At 41.7% G+C, this 19309-nt stretch overlaps 1 protein-coding gene across 6 annotated transcripts in view; it reads left to right on the top strand.

Annotated features, from left to right (window-relative positions):
• The window catches only part of DLGAP1 (DLG associated protein 1), a 422037-nt gene that overhangs the window by 302257 nt on the left and 100471 nt on the right, over positions 1 to 19309 (top strand). For all 6 annotated transcript variants that reach the window (XM_054816398.1, XM_054816402.1, XM_054816401.1 and 3 more), the window contains one exon: positions 18320 to 18497. In XM_054816398.1, coding sequence (XP_054672373.1) covers positions 18320 to 18497 — 178 coding nt within the window. The remainder of the gene's footprint in view (positions 1 to 18319; positions 18498 to 19309) is intronic.

The following is a 19309-nucleotide window of genomic DNA, read 5'->3' as shown; positions in this document are numbered from 1 at the left end:
TATTTTACAAAACTTAAAACTGCTACTTTGCTTTTATCATATTTAGAGAAATATTTTCATTCTGAACTTTGTATAAATCTCAAAACCAAGGATACATAGATAGTACAGAAAGCTTACAACCACTCTGGGTGAAATGGTGTCAATGACAACGTCGAGTGAGTCATGGCTTCATCTCATAACATTTATGTTTGTAGCAGTGATAGAAATTATATTTATAAAATCTGGAATTTTTTGGGGGGGAGGGGCAATTTCTGACCTGGAAAAGGTCTTTTTTCCTTATTCTAGTGGGATGTAGCCAACATGTCATTCAACCATCCTTGTGAAGTTGCAGTCAAAGACGTTAGAAATCTCAGAAACGTTGGCACTGTCTAGTCAAGAGGGTCCAATCTAAATGTCTAGCCATGGATTTCAGACTGGTGCAGGATCTGTTGGACTCATCTCAGTCATGTGGCTACAAGAGCTGTGAGACAACAGGGCTTTGGCAGAGATTTGTTGCTCAGACTTGTTTGAAATGCTGGTGAGTCAGGCTGTGCCACTGCAGTTGTTCAGTCATTTACTGTTGGGTAGAATGTAATTTCTAGCAGAGTAGTAACTCTCTGTCGAGAGTCTCTGTTACTTCCCCCCGCCCTCTACTTAGAGATCATTTGATTTGGGGCACAAATGAATTGCTGCTAACCTACGATGTGCAAATTTGAATTGAGAGGGAGTGGATAATGCTTTATTCAAATAAGATTTTAGACTGACAGTGGCTGGAACAAATGTCAGCACTATGTCACTATTTCTGTTGTCCCTTTCTCTTTTCTTTTCTCTCTCTCTTTCTTAAGTGATTCCTTAATATTCCTAAACAATAATCTTCACTACTTAGCTAGGCATCCTTTCGCCACTAAAAGAGCCAAGATTTGCATGAAGGATGCCATATCTAGAGTCACTGTCCCTTCACACAGTGACAGAACGATCTTCTATCAACTATTTCTAAATTTCCACCTCCCCACTGCTTATTTTACTTCCTATTTTAATGAATATCACACCTTTGAAAATAATGTGTGTGTAGCATTCTCTTCTGCTTTCATTTATTACAGCTGTGATCCTAACACATTCTCCTGCTAAGATTTTCATCAGTGGTGATTTAATTATTAACCTTTTTCACTAGTCCTGTTAATGATATCACCCTTGTGAGTCTTTCACAGTTCTTTTATCCTACAGTTCCTAGTCCCGACTAGAGCTGGTCTGTTGCTAGCGCTCCTGGATCCCTCTCTTTGGATCCTTTCCTCGCCGGGGAGGCGTACAGCTTGTGTTGGAAAATGGCTATGCCCTCCTTCATTTCAGTGCTCCGTTGCTGCCACCGTACACGCGGCGGTTAGTTGCGCTCACTCACGGTTCAAGCTATCTTTGGAGCGATTTCCCGGGCAGCTGGGTTTGCTCCCTGCTCCAGGTCTCTGGACAGAAGCTGCTGCGGTGGCTCACAACCACAGCCTGGCGGCTGAGGTGCCGTTGCCATCGACCCGCGGTCAGGCAGCCTTTGCACGCTGATCCCTGTGTAAACACACGTGAACGCCAAGGAGGCTTTACCCTACCAGCTCTAATTGCCCCTTCTCCAGAGAAGTTAATCAGATTTGTTATATCTCTGTGATGACCGCAGTATCTGCCTGAGTGTTTTGCCTCTGGCAGAAGATTGACAAGCCCTGGTTTTCTATTGAAATTGTATGTTATGACTATATTTCCTTCCCCTGTTCTCAGAATCAGTATATCCACATAATGGTAGCTTGTTATTTAATGTAACTAGTTCCCTTAAGGGCAACAGCCCAAAGAATAATAAAATAATCCATTTGAAGCTCATACAAACAATGAATCACCTGAACAGCTGTCTCTTTAAAAACAGGGCTGTAGTTTGACATTGAGGTCACAGAGATTCTTCATCTTTTAAATATGTTTTCAGATTATGTGTTTTATTTTATGTACCTCCTTTAAATTATGTACGTAATAGACAATATTAAATAATAGATATGGGAAGAATCTTTATTTTTAAGGAATGTTTTTTGAAATGAGGATGAAATAAAATTGACATGTAAAGTAATACTTAAAACACTGATTTTAGAACTTCTTGATGCTTATTTGCAAGCCTGTTTTACAGTATTTTCTACTATCAATAACTTTTAAACATCTAATTCCTTCTTATAAATAGAAAATACATATTACTAGAGAGGAAAAGTAAAATTAATCTTTTTTGTACCCAAAACCAGGTAAAAGCTTGCTTCTGAGTTGAATCTTACAGGTTTTATTGTGCTATCATATATTTCACAATTACTGCCTCAGTGTTTCTATCACGGGCAGCGCTGAAGCCAGGCAGAATGGGAAGGTTAGATCTGATCCAGGTTAGATCTGAGATGAGTGTAAATCCCCTGCCCTGCTCCCTGGGGTACCCACTGCCCCCAGTACAGGCCTGAGATACCCACTGGGAGGGCGTCCCGCTCCGTGGGGAGGTATGTGCTGCACTCGAAATCAACACTGGGCTTTTTCCCTAAGGCGTGAGACTAAATAGGAATAAGGCACAGAAAAAACGATGATTGTCGACTGTTTCTCTGAAAGTCCTTGGGAATACTATGCAATTGGGATCCAGGTCCTCGATACTGGATTCTGCAGTGGGTTGTTTACAAGTCTCAAGTGTAGAGTTTAAAATCTGAGCTATGGAGGCTTTTTCCTCCCCCCTGCCAAGAGCTATGGAGGCTTTTTCCTCCCCCTTGACAAAGTACATAAGAAGTTTTCTATGTCAGCCTCCCACCCAACACAATGGGATGATAACCTCTGCCATGAATTAATCAAGCTGCTTGTTAAAAACATTATCTTGCCACTGTTCTTCCAAGTTCTTTTGAATTCAGACAAATTTAACAGCTTTCTCTTCCATAAAATGATACATTAAGGTTAATTATAGTTCAGGAGCACTCTAAGGTATGATTTGGCTGCTCGGTGTTACTCAGGTCTAAAAAAGAGCATGAGGGGTGCACCTGGCTTGCGTTGTTCCCGTAGGGAAGGGGAGGATCAGTTGAGCGATTAAAATGAAGGACTGAAATTGCAAAACTCTCAGGTTTGGTGCCCTTTTTTCTGCCAGAGAAGAGCGGGGTGGTGGGAGAGTCCGTCCCCACGCCTACGTGCTGTGCCTCCATGGCAGGCAGGCTGTGGCCTCGGGAGCAGGGGCTGAGGAAGGAGTGCTGGGTGCCCCATCACTGCTGCTCCCTGCCTGGCCTCTTCCCAGCTGTGGATATCGGTGTGCCTCCAGCTCTGGGTGAAAAGGGATAATAACACTCACCTCCTGCACATCGGGATGTCACGAGGATTGATTCATTACAGTTAGTGCAGCAATTACGGAGCCTTCTAAAAAGGTTGCAGAAATGCTGGTACAGTCATCATTAGTCATTGTCCCCTTGCTCTTGGCTCCTGTTTTGTACTCCTGAAGCAAGGCTTGTGGCAACCTTGTGCTCACCGAGATGCCTTGGAAGAGCCCCACCACATTGCACGAGCAGCGAGGCACAGCGTGGGGAAGAAGTTAAATCATCCGCATACTTCTCTGCCAGAGGAAGAGCTGCAGAGTCTGGTGAGACCTCACCCAGGGATAAAAGGGACGGTTCTTGTAGTTCCTCCTCAACTGCGCTTCCTACGTGCATCCTGCTGCCAGGATGCTCTCTTCTCTCTTTCCACCTGCTGTACGTATTTGCTCTCCCCCTGATGTGTGCAAGCCCAAAGGGGAGCACACTACTCCTAGGAGTAACAGTAACTCCTGTTGCATTTTGCTGTGTCTGTTGAAATTCATAGGTATGATCTTCTCATAACTTGACACATCTCCCCCTCTCTTACCACCATGCAGCCCACACCCATTGCTAACATATGTACCAGAGGTGGTTCAGATACTTTCACAGGGGGTAAATGAAAGATAGGCATCCTTCCCTTCAGCTATCCTACCTCTCCTCTTCCCTCTATGCCCTACCTACGTTCACTAATGCACGGCTTCCCACTCACATCTCTATAAATTTTCTTTGTATTTCTTACCCTTCACACTATAGCAGAAGTGAATCTTAAAATGGTGCTGCTTTTTTTTTTTTTTCCCCATAGGGAAGGCCTTCAGAGCTAGGAAAAGATATTTTAATACATCTCAGAGCCTGAGCTGCCATGGTATGTGCTGCACAGAGAAGCAAGCACACCACACACACTGAAAATCACAGTCTGGCTGGGTGGAGGGAGTTCCCACTGTATGCTCTGTGCATGCCTATCCCTGGAAAACCTGTGAATTTTCTGATGAAAAGCCATTTGAAAGGCTGAGAGAAACGTTTGTCTCTGTTACTGTCTCCTTATTTCTCTTCTTTGAAGAGGGTAGACAGCAGCACCAATGGTCCGATATTGATGGCAGCCTAATCACCCACTAAGAGCATGGCGCTGCCAGGGACAGTAAAACCCCCAAGAGCTAGTGGAGGAGCAGTTTTCTACTTACATCCCAAGCTCCTAGTGCACTCACAACAGAGATTATCCATGAGCTTTCCACAGTCTTTTTATGAAGAATATTGATCTATCTCCTTCTGCTGAGTTTAAGCTTTTTTTTTTTTTTCCCCCCTGTTTGGAAGGGCAGAACCGGCCCTGTTAACTTGAGCAGAATTTGTCTAAGTTGACGAAAAAAATGTGCCTCAGACTTTCCCATTGATAGACCTGCAGCACAACTCCAAGATCTGACCTGCTAAACATCTAGCAATTACCTATCTAATTAATTACTTATCTTCAGATAAAATCAACTTTTTAAATTTATGTAGTGTTTTCCTGTTACTGAATATCTGCTCATCAGTGAGTAGTGAATAGCTCTACACACAAAAACCTGCCTTCACATATCCAAATTGCTTTCTTCCTGCTGTAAATGGATATTTAGCAGAGTTATCTGTAGTGAAAGGAGCACAGTTGGTAATACAGTCATTGAGAGTGTATTATTGTGTTGGGCTTTTTCTTTGTATTCTACTTTCAAATACCTTTATTCTTAAAGAATATGGAAGTAACGTTTTTAGCAAGTTGTCATTTTCTGTACGGAAGGAAAATTCCTTTTTCAACCCCAGTGCTGACCTGCCCTTTCTAGTCACTAAGAAAAATGCTTTCCATTCATGAAAAGCACATAAAAAAGCTTTAAATCCTACCATTTTTGTAATGATATGCAGAATGCTGTGAAAGCCAATTGCCCTATGAATCCTAATTAATTGGAAATCAGGTCCACAATTCATCTGGGCTGTAAAAATCAGAATATATTCTATGATATAATAGATGTGCAGCATCTTTTTTTTATGCTTTCTTTCTTGAGTCCTTGAACTTCGATTTTGTGTGCTTTCTTCACCAACTGTGAAAACTGGAGGATTTTTTCCTTTAACTGGAAAGGTTTTGCAAGCCTCATGAGATGAGCTGTAAGAAAAACATAATGCATTGCAGAAGCGTAATAAATAGCAATCATTGGCAGCACTAGATTATTCCTCCCTCTAGTGGATGGCTGGCTCCAGTGAGAATAAATGGAGCTCTTTATTAACATCTCGAGGAATTATTCCATTAGCTTAGCTACTGGGAACTTACTTTTTTTCAGGCTAGCATCCTCCAGCTCCCTGCCTGCTTGGTAATCCATGGTGCCTCCGTGTACATGTCCGTGACTATGTTACGCAACCAGCCTTTCCATTTTTCAAGGCCACCTCTCTACAGTGTTCTCAAGATTTCCCAGTCCCTTCTGTACATTATATGATTCCCAGTAGTAGTCACGTAAAGAAAGTCAACCCACTTCTATTGCATTTCTGTGGTTCCACACAGTACATTACACCAAATCCAGGTAATTTATCACAGCTGATCTCTGATGTATGCTAAGCTGAAAAAGTGATGAATTTGAGGCAGCTCGGTTTTTCTAGTCATGGTGCAATACTGGGAACTGTGTTTTGACAGTGAGCAGGATATTAGTACTTCCTCCATCTACCTGGATGTGTCTGCATGCCCATACACCAGCGGGCACCTCAGGAATGTTCATGTCATTAAGAGAGACCAAACACATCCCTTCGTGGGTAGTTCAGGAAAATGTAAAGGCGTTGCAGACCTGGAATGCTCCGTTTAATTTCGCCTAGCAGCAACCCCTATTTACTTAGTCGGAAAGACAAAATTTGGTGAGTTGACAAATTGGCCCTTACCTGGCACATCACAGGAGAGGCCAGAGTCTCAGGATGCTGAGCAGACCTTCAAAGGTAGCTCTGCGCATCCTGTCTGCACGCAAAGACATGCTGGTGTTCAAACATCGTCAGACAGATCTCTGCCTTGTTGCTCCTGACAGTAGGAAATGGATAAATATGTTATCATGATGTTGCTGTTTTCCTAATCAAGGTGATAAAAAAATCTGAGCAATAAAAATAGCTGCTATAAGTACAGCAGCCATTTAAGGAAGAGGTCATCTAAGGAAGAGGGCACTTATCATAGGACACAATTAAATTATGTAACTTTGGGGCAAAATCGCAGTCATCCTCATAAGAGTTGTGAGGCTTGAGAAAGTAATGTAGGTTTCATTATGCTTTGCTTAAAATCGACATTTTAGACATTAAATTTTTCCATAGCTCACTGAAGTTTTATTAGGCTGGAGATCTTTTCAAGGAGTTCTCTCTTACCTCAGCAAAACCATTGACTTGAGATGATATCGTAAATCACCATCCATAGTCAATAATGGTTTTAATCGAAAAATGCATTTCTTCTAAAGTACCTTTTGACCATCACACCAAACATTCTTTACTCTTTATTAACCAGCTATTCCACTTTATATACAACATCTGTCTCTGGGGCTGAAGTTTATCATTTCAGTCATTCTGTCACCTTTGCCTCATACACCATAACGAATACGGTGCTGCTATTCTCTTCCATTGAAGAACCTCAGTCATGTTTGCTAACTTTAATTCAGCATCACAAAGCCACCTGAGAGGTGCTGTAGGGAAGTATTAACATACCTGTGCTGAGTCTGAAAGTTTATATGACTTCTTCTCCAGGTCACACAGGAAATTTCTGTCAACACTGAAATCCAAACCCATGAGCCACAGTCCATTGCCTGTGGTTTTAAATGCCAGGCAGAAGTTATTTATCCAGAAATTTTAGAGTTTATCTCTCCCTTTCCTTTCCCCGCCCCCCCCCCCCGTTATGGGCTTTTAAATAAAAACATAGAAATCCAGGTATTTTCATGTTCTGAGTAGGACAAAAGGCCATCTTCAACTTCCCCATGTATCCTATCATTATGTTTTGAAAAGGAGACAGTTTTTTCTTAACTCATTCACAGGTGGTTGGTTGGTCTGTGATTTATACAGGGTAGACCACACACTATTAATCAGTCCTCTGTAAGGAACTAGCTTTATTCCTTTCCCTGTGCAAACACTGAAGTTTGGGCAATTATTCTCTTTTTCATCTGACCTTGCTGAAATTTTTTCCTTTAATTTTTCACTGGAAAAGAGTAGTGTCCCAGTTCAGTAAAGCATATATTTTAATTCTAAGTATGACAATTAAATTGAAATAAATATTTGGAAATTCTTAAGAATGCCTACTATTACAGGACAAGAAGCCAGCTGACTTTCTCAGGAGTTAAAGGCTTTCTTACTTTAAAATGAGGTGCAAAACTCCTTTGAAGATCCTCAACCCTGAAGAGCATCCACTCTTTGGAAATATTTTTACATCCTCATTGTCTCTATCTGAATCACTGCATTTGATTCTAACAGCATGATGAATGGTATGATAACTCATTCTCCATTCCTTTACTTTCAGACCCAAATAAACATTTCAGGGAATTTCTTTTTCATGGGATTAAAAGATACCTATTTTAAATAATTAAAAAAAAATATCCCTTTCAGTCCCCAGCTGGCTTTTTAACTATTATGCAGGCTTCTTAAGATTTATTTTTTTCCTTTGTTCTCTCATATTCCGAAACACAATTACTTCTGCTTTATCAGGATTCATTCTGTACAAGTTTGGCTCAATGATAGCCTATATCACAGAAAGCATCTGTTTTTTAAAAAAGGAAAAAAAAATCTAAAAGTGTGTGTTAAGCATAATTTTACATCTTTTGAGCAAACTTTGATTAATTGGAAAAGTTTTCATAATGGAAATCAACAAGTCAAAAGAATTGTACCTCAAGGTATTCAGTGCTTTGGCCCTGTTTATAAAACCATCGACAAGCCAACTTGCCCAGAACACAATATATTTCACACATTCCTCAAATAGCAGGTTATCACTTCATGGTGTATCTCAGACCGGCAGACAGATCTTTTTGTAATCACTACAAAACAAAACTGGAAAGACTTTGGAATGTAAAGAGAGAGTTATAAAATACACATGGACAGCTGGGGTTTTTTAATTATCTGGGTTTCTTTTGAGGGATTTCATTTGATGTAAAAGCACCTGAAGGGAAAGTAGTGTCAGCTTCTTTTTTCTGAGGAATACCTCTGGAAAAGTTACACAAAGGAAAAATCTTCCTGCTCCTGGGGTATCACTTCTGCTGTATAATATCAGTGATAAAAGGGAAAATCTTCCAGAGCAGCAGAGACTGCTGCCTAGATATTCAGTAGAGAATTTGCCCGAAACCCTACTGCACGCCATTATTTTTTCATTTACTTATATTCTAAACATGACTTTAAATAAAATTATAGAAGAAAAGTTTGTATTGCTAGCTTCTTTGGTACGACAGGAGAAGTTGCAGGGTTTTATCTTACTGATAACTCTATTTGAACAGTTAGTCCCCCGAAGTCTTTGTTTGTTTTTATCAGAAAGGGATGGTTGCAAGTCATATCTGAGCTCCAAGCTATACTTATCCAGACACAGCTCAATAAACTGGCTGTAGAGTTATCCAGGAGGTCAATCCTCTGTCTTCTCACCACCCTCTCAACCCCTGTGCCATCAAGAGCAGCTTCAAAGTCACTACCTCCCCAGTGTCTGCAGAGAAACAAAATGTAATAAGTTAGAAGTACTTGCTTAGAAAGGAAGAAAAAGCAGTTTCTCTTCAGGCACTTTAAACTGCTTAATGTTCTTCAAATACAAACCAGCTAAAATAGAGGATACTGAAATAGCCACTTAGTAAGAGTGCACATACGATCTTTCAAAATGAACCCATCAAGTGAGAAAAGGAGAGAAAATCCAGAGTCACCACCAGCACATATTACAGTCCAGGTCAACAATTTGCAGGTGTTACCAAGGAATAATGCATGCCCACAGCAGGTGAGATACTCAAAGTATTTGTCATGTCACATGCCTGGCCCTGTATTGACTCTTGCTTTCTCAAGCATTCATTAGGAGGCAGTGCTGTTACTCAGAGATGTAAGAAGGTGAGCTCAGCCCCTTAGCTTGCTTAGACTTGGGATTTTTCCTTTCTGCCTTATAGAGTTACTCGCCAACCCTCCTCATTGCTTTAACATCTACTTGCTTTTCAGAGTTCTCCAATAGTTTGGTTCTTGTTGCACATCCGTACAGCTGGTGTTGAATCTGCTTTTTTTTTTTTTTTTAGTAGGTATCTGAAAGTTTTGAAATGGCAGAAGACTGAATAGGAAGTGGAAAAATGCTGCATATGGAAAATGCATTTTTGGAAAATGCAGGTGGCTGCTTATTTATGTGAAGGTTTTGGAGTAACGGTGTTGACTTGCAAAACTAAGATGTGCTCCTAATTTCACTGGGCGATGTTTATACAGATCTAGCCCAGATGTTTGGAAATGTCTTTCTGAACTAGGTGACTTGGAAGCAGGCATGTGACAGGGCTTGCAGGCCCATGGCCATGCAGTGGGTGGGTGACCATCACCTGGTTTCAGGTCCATGTGCGGCTGAGGACGCTGAGCACTGAAAAGGCATTGCAATTTGTCAGGAAAAATTGCTCTTAAGTAAACACTGCAGTGACAGTCAACAGCAAATACTCTTTCAGTATTTACTGGAAAACATTTGTAGATAAATACGGCCCAATATTGTAACTTGGAGTAGCACAGGAGGACTTTGAGTTACGGGAAGTCTGCCCAGCAGATGCCTTTTAGCTGAGCTGGAGTGCTATCCTCCCACTCCCGGGAGCAAGCCAGAGCTCCTGCATAAATCGCAGCGCTAAGAAGGGAGGGCTGGTTGTGCAGCCAGCTCAGCGCACGGCCGGGTGACATTCCTGAAAAGTAACTGCTTTCCTCCCGCGGTTTGGCAGAGAGCTGTAATTCTTGGGTTTTCCCACTGGCAGAATTAATCAAACTTTTAATGTATGAATGGAGGGAGACCTGAAAATTAAATTAAGCAGGTGAAGTCCGAACTTGTGGAGACTGTGATTTTAGAATAGCACAAGGACCGCAGTGGGGAATATCTTGATCCCACATACCCTGAGGTTAAAAAAAGAAAAAAGCTGTCTGTCAGTTTTCTGAGTAGGAGTAAGCTTAATATTAATACAGACTGAGACTTGAACTTCAGTTCTCTCCACGAATGCATCAGGCAGTGCAGATCTGCAGGTGTACAAGAGGATGTTTTGAGTGTGTTACCAGACACCCAAAAGGAAGAAAATGACAGTATGATTTGACTCATTTATGATAATAGCAGCAATTACAGAAGTGGCGGTGAAGTGGTCCATGTCCATGCAGGACCCAGCACTTGGCCTTGTTGAACCTCATACAGTTGGCCTTGGCCCATTGATCCAGCCTGGCCAGATCTCTCTGTAGAGCCTTCCTACTCTCAAGCAGATCGACACTCCCGCCCAACTTGGTGTCATCTGCAAACTTACTGAGGGTGCACTCAATCCCCTCGTCCAGATCATTGACAAAGAGATTAAACAGAACTGGCCCTAATACTGAGCCCTGGGGAACACTACTTGTGACCGGCCACCAACTGGATTTAACTCCATTCACCACAACTCTTTGGGCCCGGCCATCCAGCCAGTTTTTTATCCAGCGAAGAGTATGCCTGTACAAGCCATGAGCAGTCAGTTTCTCCAGGAGAACTTTCACCAGCTCCCTCAGTACCCTTGGCTGGATCCCATCCAGCCCCATAGACTTGTGTGTGTCTAAGTGGTGCAGCAGGTCATTAACCACAGAAGTAACCGAGAACGTAATGTGATGTGGGATCAGATGGGTGAGCCTGGCCTCACCAAGGGGATCTGAAGGAGCACCTTCTGCAGGAGGGATGGGTTAACTTTTTGCTGGCAAAGAGAGAGTTCATCAAAGAAGTGGTGGAGGGCTTTAATAAGGAGAGCACCAAAGGATTCATCCTCACCTCAACACAGGGCAAAGGGTTCCAGGCAAGGCTGCAGGCATCATTGACCTGCTGAGGCCCTCCAGTGTTCATTCTTAGTGCTATACCTGACACAAGGCAAGAGCTTTTCCAGCTCAGATATATTTATCTCTCTGTTGGTGAGTAGCACTTGTTCCTGGGATTATTAGTGCCAGCCCAAAGGAAACTCCTGCTGAAAAAGGCAAGAGCCTTGTGTCACACATTTGGTCTAGGTTCAGACATCCTTGTCTCAAGCAAGAATCTCCAAAAAACCTTTTAAGCATGTACTCAATAAGATTGGCAATAGGAGACATGAAGGCCCACAGCTTTCTTCAGAGGGTCTTCTGAGAGGAAAGCTACTCTTCTCAAGCTGGGTGCTCTCGACAATGTTATATCTTAGCCTGCTAGGTGTGCCAAGAGAGGACACATTTCTTTTCTAGTGTAAACAAAAATTGTGTGGTGTTGTACAGTAGTGGCTTACCCTGGCACCACTGGGTTGAGCTGGTTCATCTGGAACTGTTTCTATGCTTCAGCATCTCTTTTCACTCTCCAGGGTGGAACAGAAGAGCGCTCACAACTATTCCCCACACACACACCCCCACATGGGAATCAACACCAGCATGTAGCCCAGATTTCTGATTAAGGAGAATTGTATAATGTCTGTCTGCATCATCTTCCATCTGCTTCTCTTACCAACTCAATTGCATACAGCATAACATGCCCATTCCATGCTGTAATCTGTTCTTTCACCATGTCTAGAAAGCAGGGAGAAGACACAGCACGTCAATGACAAGAGAAAGATCCCTTCAATTTATTAGCCTATTTTTTGGGGGGGGATTGTACACAGCACCTAAGAGGATCTTTGAAATAAAAAGGAAGCTTTCTTTTAATGTATATGTGAATTTTTTTACAGTACTCAGCTTTGTTTGCCAACATTTTAACACTTATTAAGGGCTAAAAATGGTCTTGAAACATGGTCATACAACCTGAGCACCCCCACACCCCAAAAAGAAATAAACCAACCCAATGATTCCATGTTCTTTGAGAGGGAAGCAGGTTTGTAGTAAAATCACAAAGAAGTGGTTTCATGGCTGATTCTGAAGCCGGCAGTGGCCAGACCTGGAGAGTTTTAAAAGGGACTGGGCTTTTTAGAAGCATTTCCTACTAAAAAATGTTGATCCAGTTCGTGCTGCCTTCTATCAAACAAACAGGAGCTCTCTGGCAGGACACCATGTGCTTACTCCAAAAAACCACAACAGCTGGAGACAGACACATTAGAGAGCTGTGTGACACCAAACTGAGTGGACTTCTGGATTTTTTTTTTTTTAAGTGCTTTCCTTTGCAGCCCTACCAGAATCTGTAAAATCAGGCAGAGACACAAATACACTATAGTGCAATTTCTGCCTCTTCTCACCCTGTGACAAACCCAGTGACGCTGGCATGTCCCACGCAGTTTTGTGGTATGTGTTGGCTGGTCCATGCAGGGAGGACGATCTGTAGTCTGTTCAGTGGAATCTTTTATAACGCAAAAGGAAGCAGATGCCAATTTTGTGCTGATAATGTTGAATTGCTCTTCAGCAGATGAGCTTTTCTGGTTGTCTCCAAGTTTTAGATTTTTCTTTCTCACACTTGGCTCTTTAGCAACACACTAAGGACTTGAAGAGAGGTTTTATTAATTATTTTAGCTTCAAGGTAGGAAATCCCCATGAGGAGGTTCACTTGATTATCAACAAAAAAAGAAAAGAAGATCTTCAAAACCCAGAAAAATCCCTGGTGAGGGGGAAGAATGTTCAAAACTGTTTATGTGCTGCCCTTGTCTCTGCCGGTAGCATGACAGATTTGTGTTCGCTGCTCTGAAAAAGCAGCAGAACATAGGTGCCAACATGATCGAATTACCCCAGCGTGGTGACCCGTATCATGACCGGGATCAGACAGATGCACCTGAATTACTTGGTTCTGTATATGTTCCTCCCTGATGTCCTTCCCTGTTTGCCTTGTGTCAGACTGCCCTGGATTATTGTACCTTCTAGCAACGCTAAAATGCAAACAAAATTAAGCACAGAAATGTACGTTGGATGTGCCCACCAGCCATGCTGGAGGTGGGGCGTTCAGCCTAGGATAATTAAGCCCTGGGGAACTAAGCTGTCCGTTGTAGGCTACAGAAACAAGAACTGGGACATTTATCAATAGTGGTGGTTTTGAGGTTTATTTTTTCCTGGGTTTGGGTTGTGTGTGGTGTGTTGTTGGGGGCTTTCCATTTGTTTGAAGGCAAATTTTAGCACACTCGTCTGCTGGCTTACGGAAGTATTCTGGACACGTTTCTGGACTTTCACTTTATTCTGCTTTGTCATTTTCTGTTGGCATAGCACAGTACCCATTTGGCACAACACTGCGCTTTGTGCTATGAATCTGAATGCTGAACTTGCAGAAGACAATACAGTCTTAGGACTATTTTCATTGTAACGCTTTTTTCTATTGTGTCTCGCCTAAAGGGGAAAGAAAGCAGCTGTCGTTAGTCCTGCCTCTCCCTGTTTTCATTCAGAAATGAAACATAATACATGAAAGCGTTTTCCATAAAGAACATATATACAACAGAGTGCATTGTGCTTTCCTAAATTAAACGGAAATATTTGAAACTGAACTTGCCTGTTCTTGTAAATCCCTGTTGTCTACATTCTCTTTGGCATTTGAAAGTCATTTTGAAGGCAAAGGAACTCTTCTAGGAATATATTCAAAGCTATTTCACTTTTAATCTGCTAACACTGCATTTTGAATCCTTTAATATATATATTTGAATGACTTAAATTATGGCCAGCATATACAAGTCAGAAATGACAAGGCAGTATGTAAAGATAGTGTATAGCTTGCTTTCCCTTTCATTCATCCTGGGCCATCATCTGAGCCAGGCACTAGGTTAAGACTATTTCCTGCCTCTGTCTCAGACTTCCCTGTACAAACCAGAGCAAATGAGCTAAGCCTAGGTCCTCCCATGCTTACATATGCTGACCAACTCCTTACTCTGCAAATAGTCAATTAAGCAAATTAGGGACCAAAATGTGCTTCCATCTGAATTAAGACTGTGTACATACAAACACATCTGTAACAGTTGGTTAAAAGTATTTATTAACATGCATGTTGCAACAGTGGTAGGGGCGATTAGGTGTGTGCATTTAAAATCTTCTAATTTCTATATTTGAATGAAAACAGGAGAATCAGCCTCAATGTGTCTAAAGTGTACAGAGCAGAAACCAAATGGCAGTCAGTAAAGGTAGCTTAAAAATTTCCTTGACACACCTACACGATCTTCTGGTTTAGATGCTTCACTAAAAATGCGTTTTCTGCTTAAATGAACATTCTCCTGCCTCTCAGAGCCCCTCATGGGCTTTCAGGAGAGTTTTGTCCCCACAGGTTGGGTATCTCAATCTTCCCTGAGGCACAGTGTGGATCAGAGGCACTTGCCATCCTTTGCCCGGGGGAGCCTTTATTTCTCCGCTGGGACTCAGGCAGACTCCATTTCCGCAAATCTCAGCACAGGGCTGGCTCCTTTTCTGGTCAATCCCCTTGGGACACCGGCAACATCAGCCAGCAGAGTGGCAGAACCCCAAAGCCCTCATCTTCTCCTGGTGTCTCTTGCTGTGTGGTTCTTGGGAAGCGCATCTAGCAGTGCTTCTCCTCCCGCCCCATCCGTTATTGGCGTGTTGCCCTTGTGGCTGTACTCCCATCCTCTGGGGTGAAGTCTGGGGCAAGGGCAGCAGTACAGGGAAAAAAGATGGTGCAGCCAGTTTGGGAACCTGTCACCCATGAACAAAGCACGTTGCCTTAGGGGACAGACCATCCCCAAAGCACGCCTCACTCCCCATGCCCCTTGCAGGCTCCCTGAACGCTGCTTCAACCAACTTCATCACATCGTGTATCCACAAGGGACCAGAAACCTCGGAGGCAAAATCTCCTTTCACCATAGCAGTAAGGATGAGCTGTGTATAAGCCCCTCCGCAAGGGCTCTGGCACTGAGTTCAGGGCTACGCTTGTCCCATGTCACACCGGCAGGCACTGCAGCACAGAAATGATGCAGCATGCTTGAGAAGCTCATTCGAGATCTTTAATAATTCACGTCCTCCTTCTGCCAATTAATATATCCAATGAAGAGAGTAGAGCTAACAGACCATTTTGCATTGGCCAAAGAGCTGTCCCAAAGTCTCAGTCCCTTGTCTGTCATACCTAGTTGTGGAAATTATGATGGCACAAACAGAAGTTTAGGTAATGCAGGATAAATAGAAGATGGAGTTGAACCTTTAAGGAAGAAAAGAATATTTTCATTTACAGGTTGCTGGTAATAGTAACTCTGAGAAAATAAATTAGACGTTCAGATCTTCCCCTGTCATACATAGCCAGATTTATTCCTAAATGGCATGTTTTCAAAATTTCCAGTGGCATTTCAACTGTTCATTAAAGCGTACTGTAGAATACAGTGACAATTTATTACACAGCTATAAAAGCAGTAGTAATCATTATAAACGCAAACCTTCAGATGTTTCTTTGCCTATGCTTTAAATCCTTTTCCTTTTTTTCTTTTTTTTTTTTTTTCATCACTACATCTAGTGAAACAGTGATTGCAGCAATCAGTAAGCAAGGAGCCACCTCCTCCAACAGCTGCCAATATCCTAGTTTGTTTTATACGACAGATGGGAGGTATGTGCAGGCTAAGATAAATGGCCACCTGTAAAATACGGTTCTAGATATGTGCCAAATTGGCCAGTCAGATAGTCAGGAACAAAACTAGTCAGAAAAAGAAGGCAGCTGTGCTGACCACCCACATCTGAAACAGCAGGGAAACATTTACTCTCATGGATGGATGCCCTTGTTTCAAGCAGAGTTGGGAAAATGTTGTTATGCAACACTAATGCATACAGAAAATGAATTTCTATATCTTTTGGGGTGGCTTTCCATGACACTTGGAGCATCTGATCTGATGTGTACTCTGGCTGCCACAGCAAAATCTTGCTGCTGTGGGTACCTGCATCTTGTTATATTGGTTCCAATCTTTAAAGGACACCTGCCTCAGCACTTGCAAATTTCTGTCTGGCAATATCTGTGCCCTGAATTTGGTGATGCGCTGCAGTCTTCTTGCGAAATCAGCTAATCAGTGAACAGTGACAAGCCCCAGGTGACGTATTTGACTAACTGGCAGCTAATCAAGCATATTTGAATTTTGCATGTCACATATTGGCAGCAAACTGTTCACAACATAGTCATAAAATACATTTTGAATTAATTTAAGAAATGCATTTCAAGCAATGCTGATCAGTTTACAGATCTGCAGGGTGGTGAAGTAGCTCACGTGCATCTGAAAAATTATGTTTGTTGAATTATTCATTCTATTTTATCTTTTTTATTTTTTATTTCTTTATTTTTTGTCAAATAATAGACAAGAATTTTTTTTCCAAGAGTTCCACGATTAGTGTTAGTTATCAAAATGTTGCAGCTAAACATTAGTAACGGTCACTTTTTCATCACTTTCTCTTCCTTTTTTTGAGTTGTTTGGAACACTGCTAATTATGATGTCTAAAAAGCTTTCTACTTTTGTCATGTGGAATCAAATGGCGTAAGGAGTCAAAGCGTATGAACATGGCTGCTGTGAGTAGTGCACTGTATGCACAGTGAAAATGGCAAGCAAAGGCTTTATCTTCATCTTGTGACAGGAATATCTAGTAATTAGCATAAGTTTATGTATTTTTATTAGGCAGGTAATTAGTAGTCAGAGAATACGGTGTTGTAGAGATGACCTAGATTTTATTACGGTATTGTACCATTCAGAAACAGACCCAGTTTCTGAACTACTTAGGTGTGCGATTACACAATGGAATTGTCCTCCTAAACTACGTTGACAATTACCAGAATTGTGCATGCCACTGGGAGATTGCTCATACTAATTACCATCATTAGCTACTTGAATACAAAATATCTGAAAATGCTTGAGGAATTAGACATAAAATAGATTCTCTTCTTTCAGGTCAGCTGTGTACTTATTTCTAAAGACTAGGGGACCAAGATTAAGCCTGTAATTAGGTTACAGGTTTTTCTTTCATATAGCTGCAAACATCCATGTGAGATTTACATTTTAAAATGGACATTTAAATACTATTTTAATTTGTTTACTTTGTAATACTTGGAGACTTTTAAAGATATTCCAATAAAAATATTGAAGAATCACCCTTTCAATAATTTATCTTTTAATTGTTTAAGAAGAAATATCCCCCACACTAATAGTATTGCATAAGAGGCATGACATGGATCACTTTTTGTGACTCATCTTTATAGGATGCCTCAGATTTTGAAGACAGCACTCATCTGGCATTTTCAGAGGATAAAATGTCTCGCAGGTGGAGGATTGTAGCTACACATTATAACCTTTGCTAGCCAACTCTAAGCACGTATGGCAGGAGTACTGTAGTTTGTGCACGTTACCTATGGGGGTTTTTTGTTTGTTTCTGACTGCTTGTGCATCTCATCTGTCACTGCTATTGGAAAGCTGGGTTTGTTATCACTTCAGAAATACAACTGTGTTTTTTAAACTTCTAAATTGACATCGAGCCATGTAAAGCTATTTCCCTGGTCTACATTTTCTGAACTTTCAACTTAAGCCAGGAATAAAATAAAATTTAAAGCACATCAAACCTTACCAGGTGCCCCAAGTTCTTCAGATGATTTCCCAGGTTAAGATGTACTATGAGTGTCATACATGTTGTGTATGATCTGCCTGCCCTATTTGCCCATACACCCTTGAAAGCTCCACGAGAAGCAGCCTGGTTAGACAGGTATATATGTGGGTGTCAGAGTCACAGCACCCACAGGTCTGATCAGCACCGGGTTCTCATGGAGGAACAACCCTTTAGAGGAATAAAGCCCCTACAGTTCCTACCAACTGCATTGCAAGAAGTAGATGTTCAGCTGATGTGTTTAGGATCATGCAGCCAATCTTACTATTGGGCCTCTCCTCTCTTTACCCTACTTCTGATGAGGCCATTCAGATTTAATGAAATTTCTATTTTTTATTATTTTTTTTTCTCCCAAAACCTCCCAGGATATCCAGCGAACACTCGCCAAAGCTTCAGATCCGCAGCCACAGTTACCTGAGGGCAGTGAGCGAAGTCTCCATCAACAGGAGCCTGGACAGCCTGGACCCCGCGGGGCTGCTGACATCCCCCAAGTTTCGCTCCCGCAACGAGAGCTACATGAGAGCCATGAGCACCATCAGTCAGGTGGGTGACATACACCCGTGGTGGCCTGGAGGGCAGCCACCACGCTGGACACCAGCCAGGCCCTTGCAATAGGAGAAACTGGGTTTTGCTTTAAGTGGAATCAGGATGTTGCATGCCACACATTTTCATAATGTTTTTAAGAAAACAGAAATGTTTTCACACAGTCTCAGTTTTGAGAGGGTAACATTTGATAATGCCATAACCTGCCCTTTGCAAATGGATGAGTGGCACAAGATGTAATCTGTTTGAAGGAGCAGTCTGATTTTTTAGTTTTCTTTTCCAAAAGCAGGTGCTCATCAACAGTGTCTTTAAACAGGATTCTCTTAAGGATCTTGTGCTTTGTACCTGAAATCAAATTTTTTTGAATGCCTCAAAAAAAAAAAATTCACATGCTGAGAGAGATGCTAAAAGAACATTAAGTCCATAGTATTTTGTTTTTCACAATTTTATTAGTATTTTATTAGAATTTTTAAAGCTTTCTTTATGCTACTGTATACATTCTTGGCTCTGTGAACCTCTGAAATGTTCACTGATATAGTACAAATGTCGTAGTATATATATTAAGTGCAAAGGTATTATTGCCCTGAAATTCTGTAAGATCTCTTCATGCTCGTTCTAAGCCAGAAAAAAAAAAAGTCTGCTGTGACACATTCAGTTTATGAGTTTTAGCATCACAAAAAAGCCTATCCTTGCATACAACATGCTTCTACAGTTGAATTGGTCAGGGATGGATCTGAAAGAAATATGAAAGTGCCAGCACTCCACCAGGCAGTGGGCCAGTAGTTCATCTGCTAAATCCTGTAGCTCCTTGG

The sequence above is a fragment of the Grus americana genome, chromosome 2, assembly GCF_028858705.1.
Source record: "Grus americana isolate bGruAme1 chromosome 2, bGruAme1.mat, whole genome shotgun sequence".
Taxonomy (NCBI): domain Eukaryota; kingdom Metazoa; phylum Chordata; class Aves; order Gruiformes; family Gruidae; genus Grus; species Grus americana.
This window is presented reverse-complemented; position numbering and strand designations above follow the sequence as displayed.